This window comes from Micropterus salmoides, unplaced genomic scaffold (genome assembly GCF_014851395.1).
Source record: "Micropterus salmoides isolate LMB-PRFRI ecotype aquatic unplaced genomic scaffold, ASM1485139v1 Ms_hic_scaffold_14, whole genome shotgun sequence".
Taxonomy (NCBI): Eukaryota; Metazoa; Chordata; class Actinopteri; order Centrarchiformes; family Centrarchidae; genus Micropterus; species Micropterus salmoides.
The window spans coordinates 32,037,553-32,051,314 of record NW_024040485.1 but is presented as its reverse complement, the minus strand read 5'-3'; the positions used below and the strand labels follow the sequence as shown (position 1 = coordinate 32,051,314).

At 40.7% G+C, this 13,762-nt stretch overlaps 1 protein-coding gene across 2 annotated transcripts; it reads left to right on the top strand.

The window, feature by feature from the left end:
* LOC119902718 (putative zinc finger protein 735) lies at window positions 1-2,427 on the top strand. Of its 2 annotated transcripts, none has more exons than XM_038719069.1 (2): window positions 1-155; window positions 1,378-2,427. In XM_038719069.1, exons 1-2 carry the CDS (start codon window positions 63-65, stop codon window positions 1,819-1,821), a joined length of 537 nt encoding a protein of 178 aa, XP_038574997.1. In that variant the 5' UTR covers window positions 1-62; the 3' UTR covers window positions 1,822-2,427. The 2 variants fall into 2 exon arrangements, 1 of the variants encoding a protein (XP_038574997.1); XR_005444358.1 differs by having other exon boundaries at window positions 13-1,091.
* The last annotated feature ends 11,335 nt before the right edge of the window (window positions 2,428-13,762 follow it).

Here is a 13,762-nt window from a genome sequence, read left to right as displayed (position 1 = left end):
CCCATCACTACAGAGTCTGCACGAGCAGCGCATGCTCCTGGGTCCAGTCTGATAGAGACGAGATGGCGGCAGCAGCGTCTAAGAGGATGAGCGTCCGACAGAGAGTTCCTGCTAAGAGCGACCGGGACCGGACCAGCCAGGAAGTCAGCACCGGGGTGAGTACCTGGCTCTGGGACCAGTGTGACAGTTTAATTGGTTGCCACATGAACTGGGGATGTTACTGCAGAAGTTCATGCGGTCGCTCTGATTTGTGCCCTGGTGGTTTTTAATCTGTGTGTGTGCTGACATCCAGCCTGTACGGGCAACAGGATGAGGGATTTGTTGAGTCCAGATCGCCGTTGAGTCAGGACGCTGAAGTTAGCTTCCAGTTCTGCACTTAAGGGAAAGTTAACTTACTGCTGAGCTTTTGCTCCTCTTGTTGTGAAAGCTGTCAGACATTTTAAGTTTTAACTCTGTCTGAAAATCCAAAAAAGAAACTTCCCCATCGTAGGACTACTAGGAAAAGATGTGAGTCCGGCTGGACCTGCTGGGACTTTGTAAACAAATCTGAGGCGCTAAATCTGTACTGTCAGTGTGTTTTCTATAGAGAGCAAAACATAGTGAGGGCTACATGGAAAGGAGGGCAGAAGAAGGAAGGAAAGATACAGAAAGACAGAGAGAAGCAAACTGAGACAAACATTTGGAAGGTTTAGTAGTTAAAGGACTGCAGCCCCAAGTTGTAGCAGTATCTTGGAGCTGAATTTTTCTCTTTAGTGTTTATTCAGAATATTTAATAATTCACAGACTCAGCTTTAAGATTTCTTTATTTGACTGTTCTGCAGAATGAAGTGATGCAGTCCTGAAAATCAAGCTCTTCACAGTCCTCCCAAAGCACACTCTGTACTGCCCTCCCTTTCCAGGACGTCCTCTCCATATTTGGTCCAGTCCAGTCAGTATCTCTGAACCTACAATGAATCACTCTGAGAACTTGGCCGGAAAAGTAGTTTAGTGCACATTCCAACGAGATCGCTTCATCCTGTTCCTCACATGTTGGCCAGAGTCCAAGGAAACCCAACCTAACAGAAAAACATCTGGTTTCTAGTTTTTCAGAAGTCAGTACGTGTGTGTGTGTGTGTGTGTGTTTGCTTTAACGCTAAATCAAAGTACCTCTTATCTGCATGAAAATATGACAACAAAAGTACAAACACACATATTCTACAGCTGTAATCATATCTTAACTAAACCTTATCTCTAAATATGAATTCTGCCTTCTGAACCTTGTGGGTTCACTTTCTCTGTCTGTGTCACACAGAGAGACTGACCTGGATTTATCCTCCATACTTGCTGCACCATTACATCTCACTCACCGTCTTTCTCTCTGTATGTCTGTTATTATAGAAACAGAGAGGAAGAGATGGACTTAAACAACACCACTGTGACAAATCCTTCAGAACATCTGGACAGTCAAAGAATCATCGGAGAGTTCACACTGGAGAGAAACCGTACAGCTGTGACCAGTGTGGGAAGGTTTTCTCTACTTTAAGTAATCTAAAAAGTCACAAATATGTTCACATGGGGGAGAAACCATACTGGTGTGAGCAGTGTGGGAAAAATTTTACCCGATCATTGGAGCTAAAAATTCACCAACGCATTCACACGGGAGAGAAACCGTACAGCTGTGACCAGTGTGGGAAGGTTTTCTCTACTTTAAGTAATCTAAAAAGTCACAAATATCTTCACATGGGGGAGAAACCATACTGGTGTGAGCAGTGTGGGAAATATTTTATCCGATCATTGGAGCTAAAAATTCACCAACGCATTCACACGGGAGAGAAAGCGTAGCGGTGTGAACAGCGTGGGAAAAGATTTACTCACAGTAAAACCCTGAAACGGCACCAATGCGGTCACGCTGCATCGCTGTAAACATTTTTCAGAGCCAAGCTAGCTCTTGCCTGCTGCCTCCTCCTCATGCTGTGTTATATTGTGAGCTTCTCTTTAAACTGAGAGATAGACAACAGTAACTTTATATTCTGAGCAGCATGTGCGTTAATGTGTTAACTGTTTCTACTGATGTTATTATGAATTCGTAAACAAGTGTCAATGAACTGAATTTTTGTACATTTTTAATACACTTCAGATCTCAAACCTGTAAAATAATATTTAAAACTCACCGTTCAGCTGCTGGCACTATTCCACTAGCACTGCGAGGAAGAAGTGCTTCCTTACCGTCCATTAATCTGCCAAGTGCTCATAAGATCACTTGGTAAATAAAATGTAGGGACTTTAGGAGCCGTCAGCCCTTCCTCTCTGATCTCTCTGGGACGTCCCAGATGACCACTCTCTCTCTGGGGAAGTCGGATATGAAACTCAGCAGAAGGACATAAATCCTTGAGATGAGTTTTATTAACCCAAGTGTAAATAAATGTACAGTCACTGGTTCAGTAATAATCTCACTTGATTGCTTTTTGATGGTTGGCGCAATTCTGATGATTTTCGCATAAAGTTTTAGGTAATCAGAAGTTAGAAGTTTAACAGTTAATGGGATTCTTGTCATCACTGCGTTTCTGTTGTTTTGTGTAAGATGAGTTAGTATATGTGTGATCAAACTAAGTGTTGAATCTGCTACCATTTTATTAGTAGTGTTGAATTTATGCTTCTGATAGTTAAGTGGTTAGGAAGCTTATTATTAACTGTGTTTGAAATCTAAGTTAGGTTTATATAACATGTCTGTGATGGATGCTCAACGTCAACCCTGTTTTTATGATGTGACTGTGCGAGACATGTTAAATTATATAGTTCCATAACGTAGAAGAAACCACAAAGAAAGATGATTAGTTACGAGGCGTAAAACAGTTTGAGTGTGAAAACCTTTCCTCCTCCTCCAATACGCACCCTATCTGATGGTGGTCCGGCCTCTTTCACCTATGTTTCTTTACCACTACATTACTCTTCTGCAATAATAATAATAATAATAATAATCTTTATTTGTAGAGCACAAGTGTAAAGACAATAATACCCAAAAGACAATAATGCAAAAACAATACAAGATAAAAGCAAGAAAACATTGAAAAGACTAAAATATAAAATAAGTAAAACAGAATAAAATAAAAGGGATAAAATAAAGTCAAATAAGATCGGGAAAGGCTCTCCTATAAAAGTATGTTTTAAGAAGGGACTTAAAAGAGTTCACTGACTCAGCCGACCTGGTTTCCTCGGGCAGGCTGTTCCAGAGCCTCGGGGCCCTGACAGCAAACGCTCTGTCCCCTTTAGTTTTCAGTTGAGACTCTGGAACAGACAACAGACCTCTGCCCGAGGATCTCAAGGTACGTGCTGGTGCGTATGGGACTAAAAGGTCAGAAATATAACAAGGCGAGAGGCCATGAAGAGCTTTAAAAGTGATCAATAGAATTTTAAAGTCAATTCTAAAACATACTGGGAGCCAGTGTAATGAAGCTAAAATAGGAGTAATGTGGTCATATTTCTTTGTTCTGGTTAAAAGCCTGGCAGCTGAGTTCTGGACAGTCTGGAGACGATCAATAGATTTTTGGGTTAAACGGGTGAAAAGGCTGTTGCAATAATCCAGGCGTGATGAGATGAAGGCGTGTAAAATGGTCTCGGTGTCCTTAAAAGTTAACATAGATCGAATTTTTTCTATATTTCTAAGTTGATAAAAACATGGTTGAACAAGTTTTGTGGTGTGCTGCTCGAAATTTAAATTACTATCAAACCAAACACCAAGGTTCTTTGCCACAGGCTTAATGTGATTTACTAGGGAACCAGCAGATGGCAGTATTTGATCAAATACTGCCATCTGCTGGGACCCGATGACCAGGATTTCTGTTTAGTCTGAGTTCAGCTGGAGGAAATTATTTGACATCCATTTTTTAACTTCACAAAGGCAGTTGTTAAGTGAACTCAGCATTCCAGGGTCTGTGGATCTGACGGGCAAGTATATTTGTGTGTCATCAGCATAAATATGAAAAGAAATGCCATGTTTGTGGATAATATGTCCAAGGGGAAGCAGATACAAGGAAAGAAGATACAAGGAAAGCAGATACAAGTCTGCATTATTATTCCATGGTCTGCCCACGTCATCTCCGGAGTTTTTTTTGTCAACACGTCATATAACCCTTATTAAAACCTAATTTACTGGCTTTATTCACTTGTTAAAAACATTTAGTTATAAATAAATTTTCCTTTATCACCAAGTCTTTGTCTGTGAATATTTCTTAAGGATAAATATATTGGGAATTCACAACTCAGGTAATAAAACTTATTAATCTGCTTTCTCTCATTGTTCCTGTGATTGAAGGTTTTGCCCCAAAAGATGTTAGGAGTGCAAATATTCCATGTAAAGTAGTAGTCCTGCTATCTACATTTTTGTTTTCTATTACTGAAGATGATTTGGAATCCTTCTTTGTTCAGACTGAAAGCAATGCCAAATGTAATCGATGCAAAGAAACAAAGCTTTTTGCACCAGCTGAGGTGAAGACAGGTCAGCTCAAGTGTTAATGTTGCATGGAAGCTAACACTGATTAGCTCAGAAAATTTTCCCAGGGGTGGCCAGATGGGGCCACTGAAAATCCAGGGGGTGGCACACTAAACCAAAAGCCATAACTGAATTTCAGGGTTTCTATTATGCAATATAGACTAGTTGAATACTACATAAAAATGTGAGTTAAGGAATCACAGACTGATATCCTTTGGATTCTTATACTAAAACCAGTTCAGTTAACATTCCATAAAAATCCTGTTTGATGTGTTATCTGTATATGTGTTAGGCAATTAATTGTTCTTTAAATATGCAAGTTAACCTTTTCCTTAAAAAGCATTTATTTGTAGGAGTGCAGTGATGGGGAGGAACAAAACATTTACTGGGAACAAGTCAACTCAAGATTACAGACATCATGGAGCATAAATATTTTTCTTTAAATTCAAATTGAAATATGCAACGTGTGTCTGTATAGAGTTGTGTAATTATTTGTTAACATTTGTTAACAAGGATAGGTATTCTTGCAATATCCCACTTTTTAACAACCAATTTGACCAGTGTCATATTTATATGTAAAAATGGTGGTGGGGCACCGACCATTTCAAAAAGCAGTAGGAAAGTGGCTGTATGACAACATCATGACAACAACCGTAATCTGTAGCCAGGGGCCTGCACCGCGAAGCGAGTTCAACATACCCAGGATATGTTTTCGTTATCTGGCTTAACTAACCCTAACAATCGCGATCGGAATAAGCGGTACCAAGAAGCTGGTTATCAACTCGGTAAGTCAACCCAGGGTTTCCCAATCCAGCCGGGAGCACGTTCACGTTCAAGAGGCGGTGTTAGCAGCAGATGACCAATCACAGACATGAACAAGTCCACTGGCAGCAGAGCGTCATATTCTATGAACGAGGATTAAACTGTAACACTACAGAAATGCGACAGTAGCACACCTGCATCTGACACATGCAGGGAGACAGAAAATCGCAGACAGTGTGAATGCCTAAATGAACAGGCGTGGTCTATAATATTGTGTTGATTTAAAGTGTTCTTATGAGCTGTATGAAAATATCAGCCTTATTCTTTCAGCTCGGCTGTGTCGGCGTTTCCACATTAAAAGACACCTCACTTTAAAAAAACCTGTCGTCACTTCAAAAATGAAATTAATTTATTTAACACACTCAAAGTGTCCAAACATTGTTCTAAATTAACTTCATAAAGCAATGTCTATGAAGATTCTCAGTCATCCAGGTCATAGTTATCCAACGAAGGTTAAAATCAAGGGCAACTGGACTTGGTTGAAGATACTGGAAGACGTTTCGTCCCTCATCCAAAGGACTTCTTCAGTTCTGACTGACTGGCAGGGAAACTCAGCTATTTAACCTCAGTGGGGTCGTTGGCCCGGGTCATCGATACCGCTGGTTCGTTAGTGTTCCTTGTTGCTGTGACGACAGTCGTTACAGTCGTTAAGACTACCTGTGGCCGAGACTGAACGACCATCGTTGGTATCTTCACCTGAGGCCAATAGGTTACGTCTGTTGAGTTTCCTGGGAAGTGATGAAAGGACAGCATTGTAAGTGGGGGATAAGTGGTGGCGTAGACCCCCTCCCCTGTTCAATGACGGCTTCCTACAAGGAAGATGAATCTTTATCTAGGTCACATGCAGTGTTGGGCAACTTACTCAGAAATTGTAATATATCACTAGTTACTTATTACTCCTTAAAAAATATGATTACTTTACTTATTACTGGGTGATAAAAGTAACTAGTTACGTTTCTATATACTGTCCAGTGTTTCCCACAGAATGACAGGGTGGGGTTATATTCCAACAGGTTTGAGAAGCGGTGTTCATGAGAGAGAGAGAAAGAGCGAGCGAGCCTGGAGGTGCTGCACGAATATATGCTCCTCAATCAAAAATGATTTTAAATACACCTAATAAAAAAATTATTATAAAATCAATATGTGGCGGTCTGTGTTGATAATTATCCAAATTATAGGCTAATTATGGGAAACACAGCTTTCACTACCACCCCCCCTTCACCCCCAAACAAAGCGTCTCTGCCGACTTTTTAACTAATATCATATTCAACAGCAGCAAGGAGTGTGTTTTTTCTGTAAGTTTCACGTCGCTGTGCTGCTTCAGCAGACGCTTCAATAGATCAGATGTAGAAATGTTCGCTGTAGAAAGCTTTTTGCTGGTCGCACAGAGTTTACACTAGACCACAATGTTCTTTGCATCTTAGACTGTGACACAATAATGGCAGCAGCTACTTACAGCTGTGGAAAGAACGCCTCTCTCCCTCATTCTCCTTTCTTCCTTCAGCGACATGAACAACAAAGTCCGGTCCCGCTGAGCTGCAGCACAGTCGTGGATTCAAGTCAAGGATGGTGCGTTCAGTAACAGCGTTACTTGGATTAGTAACTGTAATAATTTTACTGTTTTAGAAAAGTAATTAGTTACACTACTTAGTTACTGGGACAAGTAATATTATTAACATGCCACTCAAATACAGACAGGAACTGTTATCTAGCTTTCACCTGTAGGCGTTTCCTGTCCATCTCTATGCACCAGTTCCTGTTTTATAAGTTCACTGAGAGTGTTAAACGCTTCTTCTTTATATTTATAGACAGGCTTGCAAAAGTTTAATATACTGAAGCATAGTACATTTTTCTAACAGTTGGACATGTTGGACATCAGGATAGGTTTGACAAAGTCTCTGTTGCAGAGAAGGTGGTGCACATTAAGTGTGTTATTAATCAAGACACACATTTACTGGTGGAAGCTCGACATAAATACACATTTTATTAAATGTTGCATGAACGACTTCAGCATCATATATTACAGCTCTGTCCCTTTCATCACTGCAGGTGTTCTGTCTTGTTTCCATGATAACAGAGTGATTACTTTGAGGTGAATCAATTGTTTGCATTTCCAAATGTACACTAACTGATTGTACACTGAGGTGCAGACAGCGAAGTGAAGTCCAAGGTGAGGAACATCACCTTTTTGCCCACTGAAGAACCTCTGTAGTTCAAGTAGAGTTGTTACAGTGTCTGCAGATGGTTCCTGTGTTTACTTTCGTCGTCATTGGCAAAACAAAATACTTTTAATGGACGCACATTCCACCAAGGATTACGTTCCAGCCCATTTTGTGGCTTCCAAAGAGCTGAAGAGCTCACACTCAATGGTCCGGTATTGGGGTGCAAGTTGATGAGTACAAGGGTTTCTCTTTTAACAGATGTAATTTCTGTCATTATAATAGTCTTGTAATGGACTTGTCATAGATTTCTAGAGTTAATCTTGTCTTTTACCTTCTGGCTATCCAGGCCACAAATGATGTGAAAAAGATGGAGATTGGCTGTAAGAAGTATCAACATTTCCTGCAGGCTGCAGACTTCTATATCAAGGGACCACATGTGTCATTTGTGAGAGCGGTTAGTGCAAGCCTCAGCTGCCCTGTTGTATTAGCTTTCTTACATGATATTATTTAATTATTTGCATTGGTTTTAAACAATTATTCAAACATTCAGGCATTCACAGGGGAACACCGTCAAGAATTGCATAAAATTAGTCATTTAATATTATTTGCAGTAACAATTACACTCACTGGCCACTTTATTAGGTACACCTTGCTAGTACAAGGTTGGACCCCCTTTTGCCTTCAGAACTGCCTTAATTCTTTGTGGAATACTTTCAACATGGTGTTGTCTTCCAGCAGGATAATGCACCACGTCACATAGCTCAAATCATCTCAAACTGGTTTCTTGAACATTACATTGAGTTCACTGAACTCCAGTGGCCTCCACAGTCACCAGCTCACGGTCCAACAGAGCACCTTAGGGATGTGGTGGAACGGGAGATTCTCATCATGGCTGTGCAGCCGACAAATCTGCAGCAACTGAGTGATGCTATCATGTCAGTATGGACCAAAGTCTCTGAGGAAGGTTTCCAACACCGCAAAGGACTAAGGCAGTTCTGAAGGCAAAGGGGGTCCAACCCGGTACTAGCAAGGTGTACCTAATAAAGTGGCCAGTGAGTGTATGCTAACTTTCTTCTTACTTAAAGAGCAGAGTGAAAAGGTGTGTGCTCTTTTTCCTTGTGTGCTTATGATGTGAAACCAGTAGAGGTGGGAATCTATATGCACCTCACGATTTAATTACAGTTCGGGAGGCCACAATTATCGAGGCATCTTTATGCATCTTTTTTTCTATACAGGATTTCTTTTCTTGCACCGTCTGACTACCGACAACTTACTGCTGTGGCTGCAAAGAGATCTTAGGTAATAAGTTAGAGTATAGCAATTGAATAAAGCCCAACCAACATGGGTTTTTGGGGGCCGATGCCAATTTTTATGCTGATATTTAGATTTTTTAAATGATCTTGATAGTAGACCCCTTTCCTGTATAAACTACACTTAGAACAGGCTGATACTGTAAGCTGTTCTTGTGTGTGGGCTATAATACCTTCTCCTGAATGGATTATGTTTTTTAAAAAAAGCCTCAGATTATGGTCTCAATTTAAAATGCAAACAATTTCACATCAATAACTATTTGCTAGAACATGCATCTTCTTCAGCCATCAGTAATGCAGGATAAGCATGTGTATTTTACTTTACACTTAACCTGCCGTAATGGCTACTTTTAATGTAGTGTTTATCCCTCTACCGGCACTGTTTTGACTCTATCTAAAGCTACGAGAAACAATTTTTCAACCACCATCTATGATACAGTGACCTGCTGTTGAGAACTTGCACCTGAGCTTTCACAATAAGACAGATGAAGCTTAAAGATCTCTTTATTGCACCACCAAGTCAGCTGAGACTTTCTGCAGAAAGACTGCTGTTACAGTTATGTGCAGAAAAGTCAGTTCGTTTATACACTTCTTCAATACCAGCAAAAACAACGCCTCCCTTTTTTTCTCTCTCACCCTGGACTGACTATAGTTGAAGAACGTTTTGGGACTTTCCATGAACATAATTCATTTGCGGCCATCAGGACACAGACAGCAGGCCTAGCTTGTTTTCCTTCAAATCATTAGTTATACACAGGGCTGGAAACTTTGGCTCACCGGCCAATGGGACTGCTAGATGAAAAAATCCACCGGCCAAGATAATAACTTTCCTTTTTATGTCACATAAACATTTGTTTCAGTACTTTTAATTGAGATAATTGAGATTGAGCTTGGGGTGGTGATGGAGCAGTGGATGAGACGCATACTTTGCTGTGAGAGACCCGGGTTCAAGTCCACTGTGAGACACCAATGTGTCCAAGACACCCCTCGTTGCCCCGCTTAATATTAATTGTAGGTTGTTTTCAGTTATTAAATCTTTGTGCAAGAAAAACCCTCTACATTGGTCTCTAATTTATTAATGCTAAGTACTAACAAAAAAATCACAACCTATGCCAAAACCACTCCAGGTACTCCAAGCACGACTTGACTGCTCCCGACTCCACTCCCCTAACGCCCAACCCCTTCCATATCTACACCAATCAAAGCCAAGACACCTGAATTGAACATAAACAATGAACGCCCCTAATCAGCGTGTTACACGATTTTAGACCCCCGTGTACAGCGGGGACCAATTTAAGTGCGACATACATCAAAAAACAACGCTGATCCGCTCTTAGCTACCGTCAAACATATATTATATGGAGATACGTTTACCCGCCAATGTGGCAGGTAGCCTTCCAACATTTAGCCGCCAAACAAAAAAAAAAAACTGCATTTGGCGCTTGGTGGTGTTAATTTCCAGCCCTGGTTATACATGTGCTGATATGTATCTATCAAATGTATCAAAGTTGCATCTCTCTCATATATATATATATTTATATAGATTATATAAAATTACATGCTCATTAAAGTGTTGAATTTGAGATAACTGTAAGTGGAAATTTCTAACGGCATTATTAATTAGCGAATAAAGTGAAATAAATTAGTTTTAATAAGGGTTATATGACGTGAAACCAGAATCAAATAAATACATGAAACAGGTCTTTAAATGCCAATTTAAGCGAAAAAGAGCATGTGATCTGGAATAAACGCTAGGCATTACTAACTGGTGACATGACGTTGTAGCTAAATACAGGTGCATCTCAAAAAATTAGAATATTGATTAAAAGGTCAAATGCACTGAACAAGACAGAGGTTAAATGCTCAGGAAAGCTTTGGGTCAATTAGCTGATTAGGGCTCTTCTAGGGTCGACGTTTCTGTTATCCTTCTCTATCTTAATGCTTCTTTTCTTAGCGCGCTGTAAGGTCACCTGATGACAAGGTGGTTTCCAGCATCCAACCTCTGGTCCGCTCACACTGGAGAGGTCACCCCCAGGTGTTATCCTGGACAGCCCTACCCTCCCTCAGTGTGGGGAGGATGGAGAAATACAGACTGTATGAACCTGCTGTTCAAAATAATATCAGTGTGACGTGTGGCCCTGATTTTCTAATTGTGTCGCAGAGTGACAGAAGTGACGAGTCAGGAGAGGGAACAAAGGCCTATCAGAGAGAGGCTGGAGTTTGTCAATCTTATGGACATGGTTTACTTATTTAGTCCACGTGGATACTAGAGAAGAAGTCAGTGACGTGGTCCTCATAGAAAATACTGTGTCATATTTGTAACAGGACCCTGAAGCTGTTTTACCTGAAGGACATCCACACTGTGACCAGGTCCTGCTGTGCTAACTGATATATGTTTTACAAACAGTCAGATCTCTGTACAGCACACACTTGAATAAATTAACAAAATTAAATATTCACCAAAACCCCTCTGGCAGGACTTGAACCTACATATGAAGATAAAAAGAGACACTGAGGAAATTGACTTGGAAATCCAGAAACTAGAAAGAGAAGTGATCGTTTCAACACACACTGTGAGCAAGACTGTAAGTCTTAATCGTTAATTCTGTCCCCAGCTGCCAGCGGAGGTGTCAGGGTGCGGTTTGGTGAGCAGGTTGTAGGCAGGTTGGTGGACCCAAACACAGGACACGAAGGCTGACTGGTGCAGTTCAGTGGTTTATTAGAGGCAACAAAAGGCGAGCTCACTTACAGAGTGGCTGATCAACAGAGTCCAAGACAAAGTTATCCAACAGAAATCCCAAAACCCAAAGCAGGGTGACAAGACTGAGCAGACAAAACAGGACATCGCACACAGGAACACGAGGAACACGAGGTAGCACAAGGTAACGATCCAACAAGGACAAGGCAGAAACACCAGGTATATATTCACAGGGACTAACGAGCAGGGCGGGAGCAACACAGGTGAAAGACATGAGACTTACGAGGCAGGCAGAGAGACAGCAGGGAAGACAGAGAGAAGCAGGCAGGCAGAGACAGCAAAGGGGAACAAAGAGGCAGGCAGACAGAGTGATAACTGGGGGAAACAGACGGAACACTTGACAGGCAAACATGGGGCCAAGTAACCCACACAGACAGAACACAGACCAGAATAAAACACTAAGACACAAAACTAGGAGCTAAGACACAGGGCTGAGATGCAGGAAACAATCTATAACACATGACAGACCGGTACAAAGAGAGCTGAACAGAACCAGTAAATGAACAAGGGAATACACAGAGCTAAACAGAGAACACAAGACCAGGAGTAAACACTAAAGACATGAACTAAAGTACAGGACTAAGAACGAAGACATTGAACCAAAACCGACTAAATAGCAGATACAAAACCAAACCCGAAAACACAGCACTCAGGACAGGATCGTGACAAGAGGAGTGATCCTAGCAAGATAAAAGGTCAAAAAACATTGTGGTGTCCTCTCCCTGTTGTTCCAAAAATCGACAGTACACTATGTACTCAATTTGGGAGGATTTAACAATTTATGAAACTTTGTGCCACCTACGCCAAATGAAATCCATACACATGGAAAAGTAATACAATATGAATCCTTTATTCAAAAAGCAATTAATCCACAACACAGTCTCCCTCCCTACTCGTCAAATGTCTGACGCATGTTCAAGGGACCCTGGCGTCACTTTTTTGACACACTGGGTATACCTTCGGCTTCATTTTTCAACGTGCGGGGCAGTCCAATAGACTTCTATAGAACTCAACAGCGTTGAAATTTGACGTCTTGGGTCGATCACCGCACCGCAACCCGTCGTCTGCCTTGTGGGTCGAGACAACAATAAATAAAAATAAAAAGGAATACGCTACCAAAAATTATCTATACCAGGGCGATTCAAATGCCCTCCAACTGGTGTTTGATGTTTAAAAACCCTCGCAATCTGATATCAAAGGGCCCTCAAAAGTTAAGCGCGTTCATCAGCGGTGAGTTTAACAACGCACATGGTGTGCAACCACATTCAGCGGTGAGTTTAACAACACTCAACTGCAGGTAAAACGGCATTCAGAGGTGAGTTTGACCAAAGCAACGCACAACTGCAGGTAAAACGTAATTAAAAGGTGAGTTTAACGCTTCAATGCGCGTGCAAGTATGCAGTTTTAAAGCGTTTTCTTATCATAGGTAAAACACTAGAGCATGCTGGATAACGTATTTCTATCGGAGGTTTGTTGATTTTAATATGCTACTATTGTGTTCAATTAATCATTTTTTAAAAATTATTATTTTTACTAAATCCTCTAAATTAATAATGCTGACGTCACCGTATGGGCGATCCCAAGGTCCATTGCGATTTTCCACTGGGTAAGTAGAAGGGTTCATTAATAGAGATGGATCCTCTTCTTACATTTACACATCAAAAACGGTTGGATCAGGACAAGAAATTGTGTTTAGAAACTTTAGATTTGTAAGGTGGCCCTTTCTTATGACGAGAAATGATAGAAGACATTATAAAAATATAGCTTGAACTGCACCAAATGTGCAAGCTAGCAAAGTTAGCTAAGTTAATTGAATTCAAGTTCATTTTTGTCGCATATTATCATGTAAGGTACAATCATAGGGGAATGTAAGATTTTCAGATTTTTATTACATAGCCCTCAACTATCCTGTAGAAAATTCATGGCATAGAGACTGATATAAGTGCATGGTTATTGTTGCAGTGACACTAAACACTAAACAGTTAACCTTAAAGTTAGCTGCTCAATCGTTCTCATTGTTTTGGTAGAAAGCAATTATGCCAATAAGTTATGTTGTGTTTGTTTACACTGTCTTAAGTGCACTCTAGAAAATGTGTGTGTGTGTGTGTGTGTGTGTGTGTGTGTGTGTGTGGTGTAGATTTCTCGAAAGAAGTTCAGGCCTTGCCCCTCCTGCCAAGCACCTAACCAGGTGAGGGAAAGTCAAATAGAGCATTATGTCCAGTATTCAAATATGTGGTTTTAA

Coding starts and splice junctions, on each gene's coding strand:
- LOC119902718 (XM_038719069.1), top strand. CDS start 63: ATGGCGGCAGCAGCGTCTAAGAGGATGAGCGTCCGACAGAGAGTTCCT. Junction 156..1,377: donor GCCAGGAAGTCAGCACCGGG/GTGAGTACCTGG, acceptor CTGTTATTATAG/AAACAGAGAGGAAGAGATGG.